We start from the raw sequence: 25,166 nt of genomic DNA on the forward strand, positions 1-25,166 counted from the left end.
TGAGCTACCCCGCAGAGGAATAAAACAAGATTTTCCTTCCCTACCCCTCCCCCCCACAAGCTTAAGTCTTCCACTAGTTTACATTCCCTCTGTATTACAACACTGAATAATTCTTGCTTATTTTGTTTTAGTCCTTAGAGCAAATCTATGTGGTTGCGTTGTAGAGTACACACTCGATAGGCAAATAGTACAAATGAACCACAATCCTGGGATCCGATGGGGTTCAGAACTATGGTTTCCTCATGATGACTGCGAATGACAGTTGATGACATTATTCATCTGCTATGTTGATCATGACAGCAGCCAAATACAAATGAAGCTAAAGGGAAATGCCAATCTGAGAAGTCGTGCAAATATAAAGCACTCCACGGGGAGAGTATAAGAACATATTCATAGCATCTCCACGAAAAGGTATAATCCCTTTTCTTGCTAATATGAAAATCGCCGCATGTTGGGACTCCAGACCATAAGAGACCTATTCAGAAGAGAAATCTGACAGGTTTATCATTGTCAGCTCATCATAGAGGAGATATGTAATCAGAATTCTTCATCTCCTGTACACAGATTGCAATGTTGAAATGTGAATTGAAACCTCAGTAGGAATTATGGCTTTTACAATCTTTCTGATGATTTTATATTGCAAGTAATTTATCCCTCACTCGTCCACTTTCCTGTTGTTCCCATTTTAAATTTAAACCTCATTATTAATAGTGCATGATGTACACAGGCTACAATTTGCACTCAAGCAGCCACATGTATGTTTACTGTAGACATCAACAATGAAACCAGACATGCATCAAGCTGTGGAGCCTCAGAGTTTGGGCTGTAACTCTATTAGCTGAATCAACTAAAATGTAATTAAGTGAAAGGTAATTGATAGTAATTCTATTATGCAATACTTGTTATATTACAGAAAATAATTTAAAGCAATTAAGAGATTTTGCAATTGCAAATATAATTCTCAGAATACTTAACCTGCTGCAAGTCTTCATGCAAAATTAAAGATGGTTCTTGAAGGTGTAATAGAAAATATTGTAATTGTGGGCAAGTATTTGTGCAAGTAATAATAAATTTTGTAAAATAAACTGTTTTAATGGGTTCTGTAATTGTCTTCTAGAAATCCCACAATATCTGTAGGCCACTGAAAATCTCCATATAAAATTTAGGTCAGGATCTGGACTATTTTTAAGAAACCACTTGGTGCTTAACATCAAGGCGGCGGTGTGGGAAGAATGAGATTGAATGGGCTGAATATGTACCTGTGCTGTTATCTTGTGATTGAAGGCATTAAGGTAGGTTTAAAAAAAAATTGTCATGCATTTCATGCCATACATAATACTGCAATTACAGTAAATGTATTTCATACCTTGAGCAAATCGCATGATATTAGTGATTTTATGAATAGTAAAACAGATTTTATATATTGAGGCACATTTAGTTAGAATTGTGATTCTACTAGGAAAATGACCTGAGAACTTGTTCCTTGAGATTTTAACCTATGTTTTCCATATTTGGAAGCCATCAACTCAGATTTAATATTTTTGTTTAACAGATCATTTTTATATTTATAAATGTTGTCTGACAGTTTTTAAAAATCAATATTTAAATATAATGATTTGTGACAGACTAGTTGTGAAAACATTACACATATAAATGCTGCATGACGGAAATAGCTAAAGTTCTGAAAAAAATAATTCAGTACCTGTCCAACAAAGTTGAGAAGATTCGATGGAATGTTTTTTAATCTACTGTAATAATACAGCTGCTAGAAAAGCCAATGACATGTGAAATGTGCCTTGCAGAAATAATAATATTTTGATTTGGGGATATTAGAATAGACAAGTGAAAGTAAATGTTTATAATCTTTCTTGAACTTTTTTTGTTTTGTTTACAAGATCATAAAAGAGCATTCTGATGAAGAAGACCCTTCGATCCATTTGACCTTGTCCATCCAGAACATTCTCCCTATCATCTTCCCCTAGACCATAAGTTCTGTACCTTAGTAGTTAGAGCACTGGCCTCACAAGCGAGAGGACCTGGGTTCGACTCCCAATAGGGCAAAATGTTGGGAAAGTTTCCTTACACACACGCCTCTGTTTACCTAACAGTATGTAGGAATCCGGTTGTTAGTCGAGTGGTGGATCTCTTTTCCTTGGTGAATAATCCCTTCAAAATAAATTAAAATAATTTGGTAACTCAACCCATGACTGTTTGTGGTACACTGCTGTGTGTAATTGGCTGCCGCATTGTGGCCACAAAATATAGTCAATTTATTTTACAGTATTTTCTGTGAAAACCTTTGAGAAATTTTGAAGATGGGATAAGGTGCTATATCAAATGCAAGGATTATTATTATTATCAACCTGTTTCTTAAATGAATCCAGTGGCCTGTTTTTAACCACCTTTCCTGCCAGGGGCAGATCTAGGGTCAAAGGATTGAGGGGGGAGGGGGCAGGTTTTGGACGAGTCCACCCCCTCACCCCCTCCTAATATGGCTCTGATTGGCGGACTAATGTCAGTCATCAGTAGGTGGCACGTGAGAGGTTAAAAATGGCAACACAATCGCAAAAAAATACTGGTAAGTGAGTCAGTTTCAGCCGACTTAGCTGACCTCAAAGTGACTGGGGAGAGAGAGAGTTCATGAGCACCACTGACCCCCACCAACTGAATCCACCACTGCATCCTGGTAACCTATTCCAGTAGGTGCTTCTTAGCTTTTCATGTTTAGGTTTTGTGTTTGGTGAACTTTACACATGTTCTTCGCGGTTATGCCTCTAATGCATGAATTCTGTGTCAAATCTGTACAGCTAAATCTTTCCAAAGTTTATGTGAGAGAGTCCATATCATTTTAAAAGATCACCTGCATTTAAACTGATGAGTTAAACTCCCCTGGTGCTGCATGTAGCATCTGGACTTCAAGGATGAAGTAAGTCTCTGAGACTGGACTGGAAGTGATTTCATTTAACTGCAATGCAGATGGATTAATTCCAGTACTGTAAAGTCAACATGGATATGCATTGGCTACACCATAGCCTTTATTACTGCAGTCTGGATCAGGTTTTGATGAAGTAATTTCCCTTGAGTTTAGCACTTACACAACAAACACGGCGTCCTGTACTTGAGTTCGGTCTGTTTCTTTTCCTTGAATTAAATTGGCTTTTATCAATTTCACATGGGATTCCAAGACTGGGCAGATTTTCAAACAAGGCACATGTGTTTTGTGGCCCAAACGCCCAAACAATTGGACACATAAAATGAGATTCCCTTCATCTGGTTTATGTGATGGAATTAATAACAAATGATATAACACTCTACATAGGCATATTCAGATTAAACCAAGGGAATGCATGAGTGTGTTTGAATCATTCTTAGGTCATCTAAGAACATTTGTGTCACCAAATGAAAGCACATCAGTATCGCAGTCAAAATATTGTCAGCTGTCATTGGAAGACAGGTTGTTTAATTCTTTCATTTATAATCAAACAGTAGTAACCTAATGATATTAAGTGTAAGTGAACAACAACAACAATGCATTTATGCAGCGCCTTTCCCGTCAGGTGCTGGACAGTCAAGGGTTTGCACTCGAGCAAGGGGTTGGAGTCAAGAGGGGTGGAGGGCAAGGGAGATGGAGGTGGGAGGATGACCGAAGGCATGGGCAAAGTGGAAAATCTTGAGACAGGCCTTGAAGGAGGCAAGGGAGAGGCTGAGGAAAAGTGAATCCAGGTTGAAGTTCCGGAGGGTGGGGCAGAAAGGCTGAGGGCCTGACTGCCAATGGTGGGACGGGCATGGTGGGGGATATGGAGCAAGCCAGTACCCACTGAGCAAAGGGAGCGGATAGGTAGGTAAGGTGTTGAACGAAGCTAATTATCCATTATTTTGAGATTTTTACATTCATTTGAAAATTAAATGTCAGAAAAGCCATTACATGGTAAACCATAGGCATTTAACTGAATATTGATAATGGTATTAAGTGTAAGTGAACAACAACAACAATGCATTTATGCAGCGCCTTGGGACGTCCTCTCGACGTGAAAGGCGCTGGACAAATGTAATCTTGTTGCTGCTTTTGATTTGCAGATGACAATCTGACGTGGTACCAAACGCATGAAGCTGAAAGAAAACCCATCCAAACTTGTTTATGCCAAAGTCAGGTTACCTTGAACAAACTGTTCAATTTTCCTCCTTGAAACGTGTAGCTTATTCAGTTTTACTATTTCAGGTATTATCAAAACATTCCATCATACCACTACATTCCTTTTCTATTAGGGTAGGATTAGGACTCCAGGGTTCAAAACAATTTCACTTATGGGATTTGGCTTGAAGTCCAACCCAGACGTATAGAATTAAGACTGCTTTCCAAGATCTATTACAAATCCTTAGTAAAATAAGTTTAGATCATTTCAATATAGTTCTGAATCAAAATGAATCCACAAAATCCACTGCTCTTAAATGCTGCATTATGTCTATCATGTACACTGTTCTTAAATGTTGCAGATTGAATCAGTGCAAGAATCTTGCATAGAGAAACTCTGAACTGTTATCCCTGGGATGTGGAAGGACTTTAATAGATTAAAATATATGTTTGTCCAAATATTTAATGTCCAATCTAAAATGAAATGTTTCAGGTTGCATTCAGACTTCAGTGCTGCTTACTACGCACATTTGATTTTCCTTTTGTTTTTAGTTATCAGTTGAATCACATTTTATGCACAATTTATGTGCACTTTATGCATTATTTGTGATGTCTTCCAGATTTCAACTGCATCTGAGATACAGTGGATACCTTCTGAAGAAACATACAGCCCATTGTACCCACAGAGTATTGCTATTCTTAATACTGGTAGAAGTACTAAAAAAGCAAGATGTTATTGTTGAGTAAAAAGCAAGATCAAAGAATTGGTACTGATCTTTGTAATAAGAAGTGGGATATGTTTGGGTTGTTAATATCTCTTTTAAGCTCCAATATGGTTTACATAGCCAAATAAATCGATGCTTCATATCATTTTCTCATGGTAACATAGTACACACTTGATGTGATGAATAATAATAATAATAATAATCCTTGCATCTGATACAGCGCCTTATCACTGCTTCGAGAAGTCTCAAGGCACTTCATAAAACCAAATGATTTAAATGACTAGGTGAAAGGTCAGAGCTTATCTTGCTACTGAGGGTTTTAATAGGTTTAAGTGATGCTGTGTCTACGAGTCAGAGTTTTCAATACCTACTATTGATGTTTGCAGTGTTGATTTTAATGCAAAAATGTTCCATTGTTGTTTAGCTTGAGGTCTAGGTGATTAAACCTGATTAGTTGAGCCAATAGATAGCAGACTGACATATATCAATCAATAGGAAATAGCTTTGTGTTTTAGAAATCTATGATAAACAGATTATGCTATTAAAGAGGATTCTGATGATGATGATGGTAAGTGGATTCTTTTAGTGTTGTAATGTCTTCCATGTGTGAAAGTGATGAGGATGGAGCAGGAAATTGTTTACAATCTTTCATCTGGGATCAGGTCTGATCAAAGCAGTTGTTTAGAACATTAACAACAAAAACTTGATAGTAACAAACCATAGTTAAAGGAAAACTAATCTTAATGTTTCACCAATGCATAAATTTCTGGCCAAAAGGATATCAATGTATCAAAAATTAAATGAAAACAATTAGAGTGAGACAATTTTGAAACCTCTTATCTTGCAAGGCATAGTCCAAACTGATTGCACGTCAAACTCCTAATAGATTTCTCAAACTCCATATAAACACTAATTTTTAATAATAATAATACTCCTTGTATTTGATATAGCGCCTTATCATGTCTTCGAGACGTCTAAAGCACTTTAGCGTAAAAAGAAAGGCAAAATAATTGTTAACTTCAACAGACTGAATAGCAACAGGCATCACGGGTAAGGAATTGTGTATTCTTTCATAGACTATAGATCTCTCCCCATAGACTGTAGATAACAATCACCACATAAAAATGTAAATTTATTTTATTGAAATGCTTGTCATTCAAAAATAGCACCCGTTTAATTATAATCCAAACACCTTGGATTGAAACATTCATTGTACAATCGTTTCCTAATGCTATAACAAAGTGTTATCTCCAGGAATGTTGATGCCCAAGATTGTTGTTATGTGTGCAAAAGAGCCAGCTGACAAGCATTGATAATAATAATCCTTGCATTTGATACAGCAGCTTATTACGTCCTTGCGATGTCTCAAAGCGCTTCACAGAATATACTGTAAAGTGAATTGACTGTATATTTGTGGGTGAAATGCAGCAGCCAATTGCACACAACAGTGTCCCACAAATAGTCATGGATTGAAGTGACCAATTTATTATTTTTTTTGAAGGAATTATTGCTCCTGGAAACGCAATACGCCAAACGACTAACAACCAGGTAGACAGAGGAGTGTGGAGTAAGGAAACTTGCCCAACATTTCGCCCTGTCAGGAATCAAATCCAGGCCTCTTGCTTGTGAGGCAAGTGCTCTAACCATTGAGTTACAGAACTCCAAATGGCCTGACTGTGACAGTGAGCATACTAAGAGCTGGGGTGGGGGTGCAGGGCGACGGGTTGGTGGTAGCAGAAGCAAATAGAAGCACTTCCATACATTGAATCAAATACTGGAGAAGCAAATAAATTGTATTATAAAATAAGATCCATGTTATCCTAGGTAACTTTCCTGTATGTGGACATATCTCAGAGCAAACTACCTTACCTGATTCATTGATTGTTTCCTTAAATTCCCTAATGTAATCTCCCTTGTGTATAAATAAGCAAATAACCAAATACAGGGTGAAAAGTGTAATCACAATCTGATAACACCAAAGTTCAGAACTAATGAAATTACTACATATGTTATTGAATACTTTGGGTTTTCTAGTAAACCAGTAACACAAATGTATTCAAACAGAAAGCAAAAATCATTGACAGAAGCTACTGTTTATACAGTAATAGACCTTAAAACTGCTGATAAAATTACAGCAATTGTGTTTTTTCATCCGGAGATGATTGAGGAGCTCTTAGTGATATTCTAACAACTTGAGTTTTGATGTTGCATTATGGTGACATCAGAAAATAATTTAAAAATACTTGAATAACAAAACTCTTTCAGTCAAAGTCCAGGAGGTCTGCGTTTATATGGTGGAAGTACTTTAATCAAGATTAATTTTTCCATTTCTCGGAAACTGGAGCTCTTCCTGAGTTTCTCTTAGTTCTTTCATATGAATGAATTATCAAATTACATGGCAGTTTTAGGAGGAAAATGAATCAAACCATCATGGATCATTACAATAAAATAAGTTACATTTAACCCCTTCATTACATTCTACAATTTTCAGAAATCTTAAGACATTCCAACTCCTTTGGGAACGTTTCTGCTCCATGTAACATTAAGTATTATTATTGCCTGCTTGGTCATTTTCATGATTTTTTTCCCTTGTGCGGTTTCATAAATGAGTCTAATGCAATTTATGAACTCATATGTGACACAATGTTAAGAGGTATAAAGTGAGATGCCTCTGGAACGATACTATTTATGCACATGACCAAGGTGGTTGAAATGCTAAACACCAACCAGATTATTTAATTATTTTTTTCTTCAAGGAGAAGATAGTTTGGGGGCAGAACAAATACATTCCCACAAAGGGGAAAGGTAGGGCATCCAAACCTCCCTGGATAAATTAGGAAATTGGGATTAAAATAAAAAAACAAGGCTTATGATAAATGTCAGGTCCAAAATACAGATAATAATCAAATACAGAATACAGAAGATAATCGAAAGTACGGAGGAGAACTGAAAAAGAAAATAAGAGAGGCAAAGAGATTGTATGAGAAAAGATTAGCGGGTAACATAAAAGGGAGCCCTAAGGTATTTAATAAGCATATAAAGAATAAAAGGTTTGTCAAATGTAGGGTGGATCCACCTTTAGTAGATTGCTAGTTGCTTCATGAGTGGGCTATAAAGGAAGGAGAACAGAAATAAAGGGAGGTAACCAACAAGAATTCAGGTAAAGAGAATATGAATTTGCTTCATCAGCTGAATGATCTTTGGCTTCTGTATACGTGTTTGCCAATCTCTAATTCTATGATTGGATTTGTCTATTTATTAGAGAAGTTCTGGCTGATTACCAAGGGAGAGGTTAGGAGCAATTTTTTCACTCAGAAAGTTGGAAACGTTCATTACAAATGACAACAGTATTGAGGTTGGATCAATAGAATCATTCAAAAGGGAACTGGATAAGCACCTGAGCAGTGATAACATTAAGGGATATGGTGAGAAATTAAGCGAATTAAATCAATAATAAAAGGGCAACTAGAAAAACAGATAGCAATGACAGATAAGATGGGTCAAATGGTAAGAATTTTATGCAAGGTGGGATAAAAGTCCAGCTGTGTGTTTTGGTGAATTGTAAAAATATTTTGTGTTATTTTAAATGTAGTTTATGCTGAGCCATTATACCAGATATCACTTATGTTCCTTTAGGTGCTTGCCACTGTAATGTGAAAATTTGAATATTGCTGCAGGTTTACTGGTTAAAAGGCAAGTTAGTTGCCAGTTAAGGAATGAAGAAAATAGACCCAAGTGTCCGGAGTATCACATTTTTATGTAGGAGTTTGGGTTTATTAACTGTGGCACAAATTCAGACCTAAACAACTTAAAGAAAACCTTCAATCTCCTATTGCAATTATTGCTCCTGTTTAGTCTGTACCATGCAGTAAACATTGAGTAATGCAGAGCGGTAGATACCTGGCGACAATTACAATATTGTAATTTAATTGAGAGGTGCAGATGGCATCGTGAATCACTAAACAAGAGCCCTGCAACCTGTAATTATTTGGAATATAATTGATTGATTTTTATGTGTTATTTGGGATTTAGCCAGTTTGCGTGCCCGTTATAGCTTCTGTTGCAAATATAACCTGGCACTGACCTTCCCCTCCTCTTCCTCAATGCACAATAACATTCACAAAATGCTTATGGTCTTTGATATAAAGCACAGCTCATCTTTATGGTCTCACTGCCGATTAATCCAGGAATTGCTTCATTTGGTTCCTACGAAATGCTATGACAGTTTGCAATGCAAAAAATATTAACAGATGCCTGCAAGCACATAACAGTGCTCTTAAAACATTGGGAAGGGCTTCTGATAACCTCATGAAGTGTAGTGTAGGAGGAATGCAGATCAAAGTTGTCTGAACGTAAAATAATAATCCTTGCATTTGATACAGCGCCTTATCCCGTCTTCTAGATGTCTTAAAGCGCTTCACAGAATATGCTGTAAAGTGAATTGCCTGTATAACTGTGGGCGAAACGCAGCAGCCAATTGCGCACAGCAGTGTCCCACAAACAGTCGTGAATCTAAGTGACCAATTTATTATTGTTTTTTTTTCTTGAGGGATTACTAGTGCGTGGAGTAAGGAAACTTGCCCAAGGTTTCACCCTGACGGGAATCAAACCTAGGTCTCTCGCTTGTGAGACAAGTGCGCTAACCACTGAGCTACAGGACTCCACTAACAGAGTTTACTGTGGCTCTGCACACCCTATCTCACCAAAAAAAATCAGTATATTGGATTGTTTTTCGTTTTTTCAGCATTTCTGCTACACTTGCACCTTCCATTTTTGTCATACAGCTTTACTGACGAGATCTACCAATAATATTATAGCATCAGTTGACAGGAAAATGACCCATTGAAAATCAGTATCTTTTCATCTCTTTTTTGTTGATACTCTTTGATTATTTATATTTAAAATCGCAATTTAAAATTTAAAACTTCATTGATATCTTTTGTATATTAATACCTATTGTGGTTTTCATTTGTGCATTTACAAGTAATCAAAATGTATTTACATATGCTAAGTTATGCCAAATCTATGACCAATACTATTTTACCATTGTATGTTCAATCTATAAAGAGGGACATAATATGAAGAGAAAAGTATACCCACATTCCCTCTAGAGAAATAACAGCTGATTTTTGGTATAGTGTGGCAAACTGAACTAAGGGGCAAAACTATAAATCTGATTTAAATGTAAATCAGATAGCTGTAAAACATAAACCAAAGCTCATTTCATATTATTTCAGGTGAAGCCCTTGAAAAAAATGTTATTTTTCTTTCTTGACTGATTTTGAAGGCTAGAATCACATTTTAGTCATACAAACTTTAGATTGTCTGCGGTTATCACTCCTATATGTCACATCAGACTATCTTTCTGTCTGCAGAGATTCTTAGTCTTGCAAGGAAAGTATGTTTGAACTTTCTGTGTGATCGTTGTACCCAGAATAGTAGTGCTGTGGTTACAATGCCATTTGGATCAATGCAGGATTGAGAACTGACTGCATATGCACTTTGACACATCCACTGAGTGCCCCCAACTGCTGGTAATCGTTTATGAATTGAAGCAAGATGATGAGCGAGTTTCCTATTTCAATCAGTGAGGATAGCAATGAGCTCCCTTAAATTTCAAAGCAATTTCATGAAAAGTTAAAGGCAAGTTTTGCAGTAACATCATTTATAAAGCTGCCAGCCTTGCTTCATAATCGTGTTTTGTTCAGTTCCAGCTCACTGAACCCTAATATGTTTTAACATAGTCACAACTTCTACTGGGGCGGGGAATCATCTCAGAAGAGGGAAAGTGAAGAGACTGTTAATATTTAATTATTTTTGCAGGATGTGATGAATATGGAGAATGGGCTATGCGTGGAGACAGACGAGTCAGGAAATTGAAGAGGGCTAAGGTGATTAATTAACAAAGAAACATTGAACAGTATGAGAGATGGGGTGTGCATGATGTTTTTAATCCAAGACTGGCCTGTTAGACTGCAGTAGTTTTTTTGATTCTGAAGATTGCTGTGTACCAGTAAAAATACACTGCCCTTAAGGCACAGACCTGCTGAGAATTTTAGCACCAGCCCCAAAGGTTCAGCATAAAATAAAACTCGATGAAGCAGCACAGGTCAAACTTACGAACTGTAAAACAACAGGAGTTTTAACTTTTATTTCCAGACATTCCAATGTTTTTATGCATCGATAATCCAACAAAGATTTCTGCTAGTTGTTAGTTATCTTTCTATATCCATTCCTTTCAATTGAAAAGTGCGGTTGTTCCCATCTGGTGCGCAAAGGTCAATGGAGTTGATTTAAAGAGGCTATTTTTCAGAAATATTTGCATTTACCAGCATGTGCATCCAGTACGCTGCCCATTATGAAGGGTGATATGTAAATGAAAGTTGTTGCGCATATCCCAAACAAATGCTGTTGAACGTTTCTTCCAATTCAACGAGTGTGAGTACCGTAAAAGTAGTCCACTCGTTTCACATTTGTTTGTTAAGTGGAATCATGATGGTATTACAGGTGCTGGGGTCACAGCAGCAAGGTTTACAAGTGTGAGGGTAAGGAGATCAATTATCCCACCAGAGAAGAGTCAACTTGAAGATGACCAAGAAACCAAAATAAAGACAGCTTCATTATTTTACACTATTTTGAAAGCTCTGCGGCCCTAGATATATTACAACAACAAATTACGTTTGCATAGCGCCTTTCACATCAGGAGGACTTCCCAAGGTGCTGGACAGTCAGCGATCCGGACCCGAGCTGCTGGTTGAGAATCAGGAGGTGGGAGGGCGGGGAGGGTAGGGGTAGAAAGATGACCGAAGGCACGGTCGAAGAGGAGGGTCTTGAGACGGGTCTTAAAGGAGGCAAGGGAGGGGGATATTAGGGATGATCTGAGAGGTTGTTGGGTTTGTTGAACTGAGCAGGTGAATTCAAGTGCATCAGTGAGCATATTAATGAGACAAAGCGAAGCCAACAATTTAGCATATTCTAAAACAAATGCAAACTAGCGCAACGGCACAGATTAAACAGGTCGTAAATTATAAACCAACTGTTACTCTGCCACAACATGAGAAACCCTTTAGATGTTATTCATTAGGAGACGACACAGCTTTAAGCCCAGACTTCGAAAGCTCGCTGCTGCCTTTAAGCAGAAATGTGGGCCTTTTTTCATGTTTTCTGACATAAAATCGTATTTTTATTTGTAAACTACAGAAAGAAATGCCTTGGATCTTTTGTTCGCTCAATGTCTGCACTTTGATCCCTGGATAATGTGTAAATCATTTGCTTAATGTAATACTACATAGTTAATGTAATACTACATAGGGTAAATATTCCCCAGATGGAATCCAGCTCTTTTAATATATTTTGTTTTATTGGTTTAAAAAGAACCAAAACTGGAATCCTTTGATTGCAAACATTTGTGCTGGAGTTCTATAGTTCTGCAAGGCCATCCAGTTAAATCGATTTGGTTCTTGATGTAGGTCGACCCATAGTTCTGTTCTGAGTTAATGAATAACCATCAAAATGTTGCATCTATTTCTTCGAAATCCTTGTTCAATGTAAGACTACGCAACTGTCTCAAAAGCACAAAAACTATCTTACCAATTTTTAATACATATTTAGTGGAAATGCTACCAAGAAAGAGAAGGGAGCTGCAGATAAAATAGTAGCCAAATGTCCTGGCTGGTACAATGGGAAACTAACTACAGTATTTAGTTTGTTTTTCAATATGAAGGCTTGAACTAAATATTGCATTTTGGCACCAAAGTGCAATTTATGTTTTAGGCTCTGGATTTGATTTCCTCTCTTTCTCAGAGAAACCGATATAATACTGTGGTAATGTACAGAGATTTAAGTGGCTAAGAAGCAATTAGTTGATGGTATTGCAGGATTTATCCTAAGCCCTATTTTTCTGGGTTTAATACTATCATACTTGTCGTACATAATAACATTGGACGTTTGAGATGTGACGGTTATTCATTGACTCAGAACAGAACTATGCGTCGACCTACATCAAGAACCAAATAACGATTTAGGAGACTGCAGTTGAGAATTTGGGATAAAACCAGGATCTGTTGCATTTTATTGCAGATTAGAACATCAAAATATTTCTTTTATTTCTCACTCATCAAGATTCAGACCTCACATTACCATGTCTATGATCTGTTTGGCCGACTTTGAAGCCTTTGCTAAGAGGCGTTTATCTACAGCTGTGTGGGATTTCTACGCTGGAGGTGCAGATGATTGTGAATCCAGAGACAGGAACTTGCTTGCTTTCAAAAGGTTTGCATTTTCTGCAAGTATTTATACAGATGCTGCCTGTTAATATAGGCAGGATGCATAGTAGCTAAGATTATTAATAAAACAAACACTACAATCAATGATCCCCCTTCCTCAGCTAAACCCAATTGTTTTATTGTTTATTCGTTCTTGTACGATATGTGTGCTTGAATCAAACTTACGAATCCTTTTATTTAAAACATGTCTCCCTATCTAGACCCATTTCCAAATCAAACTGTTATTTTTCTACTTCCTTCTTTAACTAGTGAGTGCTGCTAGTAATAACAGAGAAACTGACTTGAGAAGTTACCAAGCCTGACCATGTGAGGGAGCTGAATTTTTCCTCAAGAGGTTCAATTGTTTACAAGGGATTTTGTTCAATTGTAATGTTAACTTGCCTGTATTACACTGTCAAGAGTTAGTGACTGCTCCAAGCCAGTCCTCATCATCTTTTAACAAAACAATTTCCCCAAATCAAGAGAAATGGGGAAAGAAAAGCAAACCTAATAACCACTCACTTGAACTGTTTAAAGTGGACAGGTACGGAAAGTCTTCAACATTAAAGCCCAGTTTAAGTTATGACCTTGTAGGCTAGAATTTCTACCATTTATAGCAATAGGGAAAATTCAAGCCACTGTTTTTAAATTAAGACATCGACTTTTAAAAACAACTTGAAAATGTAATTAATAATGTTCGAAAATCCCATTTAATGGTGGGATTTTCTAATATTCTAATAATATTCTAATAATCGTATACTAATGCAGGCTGATTCATGTTTTTTTTGGTGCCGATGACTTACCCTAAGTATATTCCAGTCACCCATCGCTACCTTCTGAATACAATTACAGTACTAGGAATTTTTTTGAGAGTAGAAGATTTGTTGCCCAATTTAAACTGTGCTTTTCTAGAAAGCTATGTAGAAATATTACACTTACAGGAAAATTATGTTTGGATTTAGATAATGGGTGGTACTAACAGCATAGGAACAATGAAGTTTCACTGGTTGTTGGATGAATTAATTCAGAGAATGAAATAAGTTTTTCAGGTGTTTGGCCAGGAGATTTATATTATGTTTTAAGCATAAATGACTTATAATCAAATGTCAGGTTTCTGTAAGTCCAGAAAAATCTGATGTACAGGGGATAGATTTATGTACAATATTTAAAATGAAGTTATGACCATTTTTAAGTCATACTCCAAACAAGTAGAGGCTGAACAAGTTATTGATGTTAATAATTTCTTCCTTTTTTAATTAATAAAAAGTGTCAGCTTTCTTACTGTTGCTTTATTCTTGGGAAAGAGTTGCAACTCCAGTGGTACCACAAGCAGAAATACTGCCTGGGCACTACTAACAGGTTGAGGAATAGAACAGGCCACCAGTGGAGAGACGAAGGGAGAGATGCCTTCCAAATTCACTCCAATCACATTCAAAAGGTTCATTGCATTTTCTTGACTGCTAATGGAGAGATTCTAGTTGTTAGAATTTAGATGCCAGTGACTTTAATGCAAACAATGACAATTAAAATGTACCATTCCTTCAACTTGAAGTATACTTATAATTTGGTGGTAGTTTATGAGACCATTGAGAAGACTACGAGCTAAGACAATATAATCTTATAATTTAAACTTTCCTAGAAATCTGAGAATTTTGGAGAAGGTATACATCTTGATTTTCATTAATTGCCGTTATTTGTAATATCCATAGAATAATACACGTTACAGAGAAAATACTTTTCATGACTCTTTTTTCCAATGTTAGTTTATTCATTAGAATGTTTTTTTTCAGAATCTACCTGCGTCCCCGGCTATTAAGAGATGTTTCCATGGTAGATACAAGCACAATTATACAGGGTTCTGCTCTCAGCTTTCCTGTAGGAATCGCCCCAACTGGCTTTCAGAGCCTGGCCTGTCCTGATGGAGAAATCGGCTCTGCCAAAGGTAAGTGATATCAAGACAGACATACCTTGTTCAAAAATGATTACTGATTTTGTCGATCATTAGGAAAGGCCTGAAATTCCTTTTAAAAANTATTAAATTAATTTTTAAAAACAGAACACCATTAAGTCTGAAAATTTGAGAATGCACAAAATTGTGGAATTTTCTTTATGATTCAGTCTTAGTTGGTTTCTTTTTAACTATTTCAGAAAAACAGTTTATGAATTCTAGGCAGTCTGTTAACTGTCTTTAAATACGTATGAAAAAATAACCTTTTATATCTACCAATACATATTTGGATGGTTCCTAATTTTAAACATTGGTTTTAGATATAATTAAAAGCATTTGGCAAGGTGTGGTGCGAGTACAGAGATATCCTACAAATTTTGTCTAGTTGTGTATTAATTCTCTTCGTTAGACAACATTGTACAATGGTTATATTATTTGTAGTTGTAGAGTGACTTTGTATATTAGTCTTAGCATTTAGACGTTTTTTTTAAAAATTCACTGATGCTTCAAGAGCGTTTTATCATACAGTGTAAAACTATGAGATAACATTATTTATATCTGCCCAACATGTTATTGACAAAAATAATTGGAAGTTGTGTCTGGCAGCTGCGAAGGCCATGAATATATGCTACGTTACTAGCACATTGGCCACATACTCTGTGGAGGAAATTGCTGCGGTTTCCACCTCTGCCTGCAACTGGTTTCAGCTATACGTTTTCAAAAAGCGTGTGATAACTGAGCAGCTGGTGAAGCGGGTCAACTCTCTGGGCTATAAATCTCTTGTGGTGACTGTGGATTTGCCCTTTATTGGCAAGAGAAGACAGGACATCTTGAACCATTTCAAAATACCTACCCACCTGACGCTTAAAAACTTGGAAGCATTTAAGGCAAGTAGATAGAGATCATTCCAAGCTCTCAATTCACATTTTAAAGTCATATAAAATATGATGTTTTGGATAATTATTATTAAGTGTCATACATGACATCCCATTGAGGAGCTGTGGATTATGAGGCTTAATTTTCAAGACCCAATTTTTTTCACAATGGGGAAACAATATATGGTGTATTTATTCACGCAATAATTTGACTCTATTTTTAACTCTACCGGATAAACTGCAGAAGTTAGTTTGAGCAGCACAAACGCAACAGACTGATCACAACCAAGGTGATGCTGTACTGATTCTGGTACAGGTCGAGCAACTATCTAACAAGAAATATCCATCATGTGGTTTAAAAATCTCGGTGTGTTATTTTGCTATTCCTCAAACGGATAGCTCGACAAGCAGTGGGAAAGCTTGCCAGACGGCGATTTCAATGACAAGCTATGCGGTTTTAACTGGTTACACTCCAGGAGTACCCCAACCACACTCTGGGGATTCCCAAACTTTGGCTCTTGCCAACCTATACCTAATATTTTCTGGAATTAGTTAAGCAGGATGAGTCCCTCCAGGGAGAGAGTGTGTATTCCATCACATTCCATTCCAAAAATTTATCCATGTGCAGGTGGGATGCCTGGAAATCTCAGGTTGTTTTGGATACTCTTAAGCATGGCGATGGGTTTCAGCACGTGTCAGAAACCCGGCTGACAAAAAAAAATCCATAATAATTGTGTCCGGGAGGTGGGAATAGATGGGTGTGGTATTCATCAGATACACATGAAAATTGACATATGTGTCGCAGGATCCAGAGTGTGCCTTTACTTTTTCATCTTGTTCCCTCTAGTGTTCTGATCAAGGCTTTCGATAGCTTCATTCCTCAGTTATTGATTCCATTTGTATTTTGCAAATCCTTCAGTTAAAAGTTGCAAAAGAAAGGTAAAGCTTTAGTGAAGATGCCACGTTCATAAATTACCTTCTTTTATAAAATGTAACTGGAATATATTTGGGAGATATTGAAACATGTGAAATATTAGTTCAGAGTGCCACATGTTTCTCTATTAACAAACTATCTGTTATATTAGAGGCTATAGCAGAAATGACATGAATAGTATATGTTGCAGGGAAAGGCTAACTACAGTCCAGTGAATTTTGCCTTTGCCGAAAAAAAAGATGATTCAATTCTATTTAATTGAATTAAAATCTATAATCAAAATGAAATAGATTGTCTTAAAATAATACTCACCTATTTCAGGATTTCATGTGCCATAAGGAAGTCTCTGGAGATTAAATCTGGAGCCAGTGATGTGCCCCAGGACATTACTGAATCTGGTTTCAATTTCATCATCCATGCAATAGGGCTTGAGTATAATAAAACTGTCTGATCAGTGGAGTGCTAGGTAACCATTGCCTGGGAAACCCGTATATTTGTTGTGTTTTCAACATGCCATGAGAAAACCAAGGCTAATGGGTAACATAAATATATTTATATGATAGTTTTATTGGCAACAACACCAAGTAAATAAATCTATTTATAGTTTTATTATTTAGGAAGTACCTCCTTCCAAAGATTTTCATGTGTATTTTAAGTTCTAATTATTACTATTTTTAATGATTGTTTTTCATACAATGTCAGAATTCTGATCCGCCCATCCACCCAATCCACATTGTACAGTCAATTCACTTTACAGTATATTCTGTGAAGCGCTTTGAGACGTCTCGAAGATGTGATAAGATGCTCTATCAAATGCAAGAATTATTATTATATTATATTCTTCACTTGCAGAATGACTTGGACAGTCTTGACAAGTCTGGCCTATGCACTGATATCATAGACCCATCATTTAGTTGGAAGGATATTCAATGGCTGCAATCTCTGACCGACCTTCCAATCATCCTGAAGGGCATCTTGACAAGAGAGGATGCTGAACTGGCAGTAAGGCATGGTGTACAAGGAATCATTGTGTCTAATCATGGAGGGCGACAGCTTGACGGAGTACATGCAACTGTAAGTTTATTGAATGGATTATTTTATTTTCCTTTTAATTCATTCATTACTTCTTCCTGACATTACAGGATTATGTACAGGCTAAAGGTTAGAATCAGTCAGACCAGAGTTTGTTTGCTTGATTGGAAACAAATGTAATTTAGATTGGTGAAAAGATTCCAGATTTTGGAGCAGGTTGTGTGCTTGCACAAATAATTATTTGTTACAAAAATAAATTTTCTTTTTCATTTGCAGATAGAAGTTCTTTCAGAGGTTGTAGAAGCTGTAAAAGGTCGTATTGAAGTCTATATGGATGGGGGAATTCGAAGAGGAACTGATGTGCTGAAAGCATTAGCAATTGGAGCAAAGTGTGTTTTTATTGGTCGACCAATAATTTGGGGGTTGGCTTATAAGGTAACTCAGGCTTGCTGTACATTCCCACTCTCTCCACAGCATCATCTGTGGCCACAATTTAAGTTTCTACACCCCCTAACCTAAAGTCCCTTCCATTGCATTCCCTCTTTAACTGTCTTTCCTTAAAACATGCCTCTTTGACCACGACTTATGGTTGTCTCCTCCTCCCCTGCTCTCCGTTTCTGTAACCTTACACCTCACCACAACTGCTGTTGATGCTTTTTCTTGGTTAACCTACCATAAGACATACTTGAGTAGCCCAGAGAAGAACATTGTTTACAGCCAGTTATAATAATACTTGTATTTACTATGGGAACTATAATGTCAAACATTACAGTGTTTTTAAAAAAGTACTTTACAAAGGTTCTGTAAAGTATAGTGACCGTATTTGTAAGAAATGTGACAGCCAATTTATGGATAGCAATGTTCCACAAACACCTATTAAGTGAATGATCAATTTTATCTGGAGGATAAAGAATTGCTGGATAGGACACTGGGAGGAACACACCTCTTTTTGAATAGTGCCATGGGATGTTTTGCCTGAACAGCAGATGGGGCCTCAGTTCAATATTTAATCGAAAGAATGGGCCCTTTTGACCTTGCAGCACTCCACCCAGCACTGCATGGGTGTGTCAGTTTAGACTATGCCCTCGAAGTCCCAACATGGGACTCAAATCCACAACCATCTGTCCCAGAGAAGAGATGTTATTAAGTGAGCCAAGACAACAGTTGTCTTGCCTCTTACAGAATTATGTGTTTCATTGGAAACATTCACCTTCTAATCCTGACATACATGTATTCTGACTCTGGTAATATTTCCCCAGAGCTGGCAGGCTCCAGACGTACGTCTCTGCCAATGATTCTCTATCGCTGGGGGAAGGGGGGAGCAGTCTAGTATAAAATGCTCATTGGAGTATCCATGTATTTTCAGTTGCATATATCTGTTTCTAAAGTGCACATACCTCCATTAATAATGATCACCATCTGAGGCAATATATTATAAAAATGAAAGAGACTGGCTGAGGAAAAACGAAATCAGAAAATGCTAGAAATGCACAAAAGGTCAATCAGTCAATCAGCTGCTGAAAGAGAAAGAAGGGTTCATGTTTCAGGAAGGACGTCAACAGAAATGGGATCATATGTTAATTACAATCTTGTGCATCAGTTTGACTTTCAAAAGAATGTATGAATGTTCAGGTTACATCAACTTCAGGTCAACAGGAAAAATAATGAAGTGGAGTCTCGCCACAAAGAAAAGCAATGTTTCGATTTTGATTCAACTTATGCAAATTAAGAATACTCTCAAATTGGGATACTTCTACTTCACACTAGGTTCAAATTAATGTTCAATGAAAGGAACAACACTTTTAAAAAGTTCATTTCTTACACTTTTTCATCAGGGTGAAGAAGGAGTCAAAGATCTGCTTCAAATTTTAAAAGCTGAGTTTCATACAGCAATGGCATTATCTGGTATGAATTCTCTACAAATCAACTTTTAAAAAGCTTTGCAACATAATTCTTTGTCATTTACTCGAAGAAAGACTAGATATTCTGATTAATCTAGGAATTTTAAATGTAAAATTAAGTTTGTGTATTGTCAAACCCTTGAAAGAGCCTTGGGACAGCCTCCCGATGTGAAAGGCATTGTATAAATGTAAGTTTATATTGTTTTTGTAGTATGTTCTAATTTTGCAGTTTTTTTTCTACATTACAGGATGCAAAAGTATCTCTGAGATTGACCGGAGCCTTGTGCAGGTTGCAAAGCTTTAACGGAATGATCGGAATTTAGAAGCATGGATGGATTACTAAATAAATCAAAATAATTCAAGCATTTTAAACACATTGTAGAAGCAATTGCAAACAACCATTTTTAATGTTTAAATAACAAAGTGGAGTCTTGTTTTGGCAATTGCTCATCTGATCTGGACAGAGAACATTTAATCCATTAAAAAGTACAGCCTACGTATTGCATTATTTTGAAGCTGAGTCATCCTGAGAACAGTTTTGAAATAAGATCTAAATATCTGGTACAATATGATCCAATATGCACCTCACTCTATTACCACCAACAGAGTAGCGTAACATGGGAAATCCATATATTTGTTGCTTCTTATATTTTCATAATACTGAAGATCATTTTCCTTATTAATATCTTCATCGTTTTTTTGCATAATTTTGTGCAACTGCAGGGAAAATGAGAATGCTTTACATTACGGGTTCCCATTTTCACCCTGAATGCACAAATCTTGTCAAAAAAAATACTGACTTGCCCCTGACACCAGCATAAAGTACTGTACTATACGATATTGTCAACAGAAATTGCACTTTTATCCCACAAGATGGTGCCAATCAACTTTCTATTCCAATTCTTATGATGCACAATTCTATCTGCCATTTTAAGGTGTGGGGTGGTTTCGTGTACAGTATCTGTTTGGTCACATGACATTCTATGTCTTACTAATATTCATTCTGTTCAGGTAAAATAACTTTCGGATATGCAGCATTATTTCTGTTTAAAAACAACTGACAGTTAAGAGTACACAGGGAAAATTCAAGAATTAATATTCTTTTGCCATTTTGAGAACGTTTCCTGAACTGTGATGAGCTATTTGTGTCAGTAGTGTATGAAAGGAGATACACTTGTGATAGTAGAGAAGTGTTTAGAAACATTTGGTTCACCCAGGCAACATCCTGAATCTAACGTTTTATTAATCTTGCACCAAACTATCCAATTTTATTAGTGTGAGGGCATGGCCTGGCATGTACTATAAACAGAGGAAAAAATTCATGGTCAGTTTAATTTCACTTTTCCAGTGTGTAAATGTTCTCCAAAATTGAGCTGAATGCAAAATATATTTGACAACGTGCTCCATTTCAGCAAATAAGTTACAACAACTTGCACTTATATAGCGCCCTCCACGCAGGGTAGCGTCTCAGAGCGCTTAACGGTGGTGGAGCCTGACTCTGAGCCTGGGGGGGGTCGGGGGGGGTGGCAGTAAGCACAGTCCAAGAGGAAGGTTTTCAGGCGGGACTTGAAAAAGGGGAGAGAGGGGGCAAGGTGGAGGGATTGAGGGAGAGTGTTCCAGAGTTTTGGATGAAAGCGCAACCTCTGATGGTGGGGTGGAGGGTGTGAGGGACGAGCAGGAGGCTGGTGCCAGTCGAGCGGAGGCGCCAGGTGGTGAATTGGGGAGTGAGGCGGTCAGAGAGGTAGGAAGGTGCCAGGAAGTGAAGGGATTTGAACACGATTGTGAGGATCTTGAAGTCGATCCGTTCAATGATGGGGAGCCAGTGGAGCCTGGGCCAGAACTGGTGAGATGTGGGTACAAAGTTTGGTCGGGGTCAGTAAACGTCCCAGCGCCTTGGGACATCCTCCCGACGTGAAAGGCGCTATACAAATGTAATCGGTCATCCCGCCCGCCTCATTTGAATCTCGAGGCCAGGTCTCACTGGGAAGACATCACTGCCCCCATCTCCTCACTGAGCCTCACCAGCCCAGCGGGCTAACCATGGCTCACTGAACACTCCTATCCGCTCCGAGTCTCAGCATGCGCACATTGGCTGCCGCAATTGACCCTCCACCACTACATACCGTCCATGGAAAAAGATGTCCTCCCTCTCCCTCTCCACTGCCCTGGAGTCATCTGAACTCCTACACCTCTGGTCCTCACTGACCGATCTCCCCTCCTCACTCTCCTTTCTCCACAACTCCATCTCCTCCATTCTGGACTCCCTTACCCTCCTCACCTCCCGAACTACCTCATACTCCCAAAAGTCCCCCTGTTACACCAGCCATCTCCGTTCCCTCAAGGCATAAGTGTGAGCTGCTGAACGCGCCTGGACCAAATCCAAACTAACGGTCCATCAGCAGATTTGGCTTCACCACACAAAGATCTACCGGCGCACTCTTGCCTCCACCAAATCCTCCTTCTACTCCAAGGTTATCTTGGAGGCAATGGACAACCCCGACCTCTCTTTTCCACCACTAACCGTCTTCCATCCACCTTCCCATACCTCGCCCATCCTCTCTTCAAACTCCAACTGTGAAGAGATGCTGGACTTTCTAAAATCGAGGGCATACGTTCAGCCACCTCAGCCCCATCCACAGCCATCCCCACATCACCTCTCCCTCATGACCCAGCCCCCACCCATCCTCACCTATACTCCTTCGACCCTATCTCTCCCTCCTCCCTCACCACGACTGCCCACAAACTCAAACCCACCACCTGCTCCCTCGATTCCATCCCCACCTCTCTCCTCGTCTCCCAGCTCCACCTTCTGGCCCCCCTCCTGTCCGATGTCATCAACCTCTCCCTGTCCACCGGTTCAGTTCCCACCCCCCTAAAAACGGCCGTCATCACCCCCATCGTGAAAAAACCTTCCCTGGATCCATCCCTCCTCTCTAACCTCCCATTCCTCTCCAAGATCCTGGAATGAGGCGTCGCATCCCAGCTCCGCTCCTTTCTCTCTCGCCATTCCCTCTTTGAACCCTCCAATCCAGCTTTCGCGCTGCCCACAGCACGGAAACAGCCCTCGTCAAAGTCACGAATGACAGTCTGAACATCTGTGATCAGGACTTCCTCTGCCTCCTTGTCCTCCTCGTCCTCTCTGCCGCCTTCGACACTGTCGACTACTTCATCCTCATACATTGCCTCTCTGCTTTACTCAATCTTCACGGATCTGCTCTTGCCTGGTTCGATTCCTATCTCTCTCACCGTCTCCACTTCGTTGTCTCGAACAGTTTATCCTCCAGCCCCCGCATTGTCTCATTTGGCGTCTCCCAGGGCTCTGTCCTTGGCCCTTTCCTCTTTAATATCTACATGCTCCCCCTTGGTGACATCATCCGCAGACATGGGGTCAACTTCCACATGTATGCAAATGACACCCAACTCTATCTTTCTGCCTCCACCCTCAACTCCAGGACCACTGCTGTCCTGACAGTCTACCTGTCAAACATCAAGTCTTGAATAAGGGCAAATTTCCTACAGTTGAATGTGAACAAGACTGAGGCCCTCCTGATTGGCTCTCGCCAGCATCTCAGCACCTCAGGCTCCGGCAACATCAACCTCCATGGTTGCACACTACAACTCACCAGCCAGTCAGGAACCTAGGTGTCTTGTTCAACCCTCAACTGTCTTTTCTCCCCCATATTCAAGCCATGACCCGTTCTGCCTTCACTCACCTCCGTAACATTGCCGTACGCTGCCACTACCTCACCCCTCAGGCCGCTGAAACTCTTGTTCATGCCTTCATCATCTCCAGGCTCGACTATGAAAACGCCCTGCTTGTCGGCCTTCCCAACTCCTCCCTCCACAGGCTGCAGATAATTCTCTGCAGCCCGTGTCCTCTCCCGCACCAAATTCCGTGACCCCCATCTCCCCCATTCTCGCCCGACTCCACTGGCTCCCTATCCTTCAGAGGATCCAGTTCAAGATCCTGGTCCTCACATATAAAGCTCTCCATGGCTTCGCCCCACCCTACCTCTGCGACCTCCTAACCCCCTACCAACCCGCCCGTTCCCTCCGCTCAGCCGGCTCTGGCCTGCTCCACGCCCCCCGACCCACCCGCCCCACCATTGGCAGGGGATCCTTCAGCCACTCTGCCCCCAACTTCTGAAATTCCATCCCCCAGTCACTCCGCCTCACCCCCTCCTTAACCTCCTCAAGTCCCGCCTCAAGACCCTCCTCTTCAACCATGGTATCGGCTATCCCTCTTCCCCTCCTCTCCCTCCCGCCCCCCCCCCCCCCCAACCCCAGCTCGGGTCTGAAATGCTGAACTCTGTCCAGCGCCTTGGGAAGTCCTCCCGACTTGAAAGGCACTACCCAAATGTAATCTTGTTGTTGTTGTTGTATATGGGTGAGGAGTGCATTGGAGTAATCCAATCCGAAGGTGACAAATGCATTCACGAGGGTTTCGGCTGCATTTGGGGTGAGGTACAATCGGAGACAGGCATTGTGACAGAGGTGGAAGAAGCCGGTCCTGGTCAGGGACCGGATGTGGACTAGGAACGACAGCAGGGGGTCGAACTGGATGCCTAGATTACGCACTGGTTCGGTGAGTCAGAGGAAAAGCCCAGGGAGCTTGATGAGTTTCGATCCACAGGAGTAAAAAGTTGTTTTCTCTAGCTAAAAGCTAAATTGTTTGCTCTGAAAGGATTTATAATTGTTAGAAAGGTGAATGTTTCTGTGTGGCCTGCTTTCCTGATTCACAGTGTCTGTGGTTTTGATAGATAATCTAGATTTGTGTATTCATTCCACTAAGTGAAACCCAGGCATCTCTGCAGGGTGGGGAACAATAGAACACAAACCATTCTGATGAAGGCTTCAAAGCATCCTGTTTAGAGAGGAACTGTGGATTGCAACCATGCCTTTACATATACCAGTACAATGGAGGGCATTGTTGCAAAGCAACACAATTGCTTTGCAACACAATATATGAATATTCAGGAAGCCTATCTGTAAGCCACTTTGCGAATTAGAGAAAAAAGGCCCCCTAAAAAATATATCAAATGATCAAATAAATAGATGGAAGCCACTCAAATTGTGGAAAGAGGCTTTGCATTCGATGTCATGAAAAAATGTTGCATGGTCCTTGATCTGCTTACATTTACAAACAGTAATCCTGGTTCTCACCCATGAGCTCAGTTTCCATGGTTACTAATGGTCTTCTCCTACAGCAGTGGCATTTTATAACCATAATAAACTGCCTTCTCAAGCAAACATTCAAATCTAGTGTGGTGGGAAACATCTCAAATTCTTCACTTTAGTGTTAGACCTTAGTGGGAGTATTGATTGTTTTATAATTCTTACGAGTTCTCGTCCCTA

The 25,166-nt window shown here is 39.1% G+C and overlaps 1 protein-coding gene across 1 annotated transcript; it reads left to right on the plus strand.

Annotated features, from left to right (window-relative positions):
* Positions 1 to 12,843: 12,843 nt before the first annotated feature.
* LOC103177796 (hydroxyacid oxidase 2-like) lies at positions 12,844 to 20,180 on the plus strand. Its single transcript, NM_001292351.1, is given in 7 exon segments — positions 12,844 to 13,128; positions 14,912 to 15,063; positions 15,676 to 15,956; positions 17,731 to 17,952; positions 18,187 to 18,345; positions 19,746 to 19,815; positions 20,060 to 20,180. Coding segments are annotated over 7 exon segments (1,071 nt in total). The 5' UTR covers positions 12,844 to 12,997; the 3' UTR covers positions 20,116 to 20,180.
* The last annotated feature ends 4,986 nt before the right edge of the window (positions 20,181 to 25,166 follow it).

The sequence above is a fragment of the Callorhinchus milii genome, unplaced genomic scaffold, assembly GCF_018977255.1.
Source record: "Callorhinchus milii isolate IMCB2004 unplaced genomic scaffold, IMCB_Cmil_1.0 Scaffold15, whole genome shotgun sequence".
Lineage (NCBI taxonomy): Eukaryota > Metazoa > Chordata > Chondrichthyes > Chimaeriformes > Callorhinchidae > Callorhinchus > Callorhinchus milii.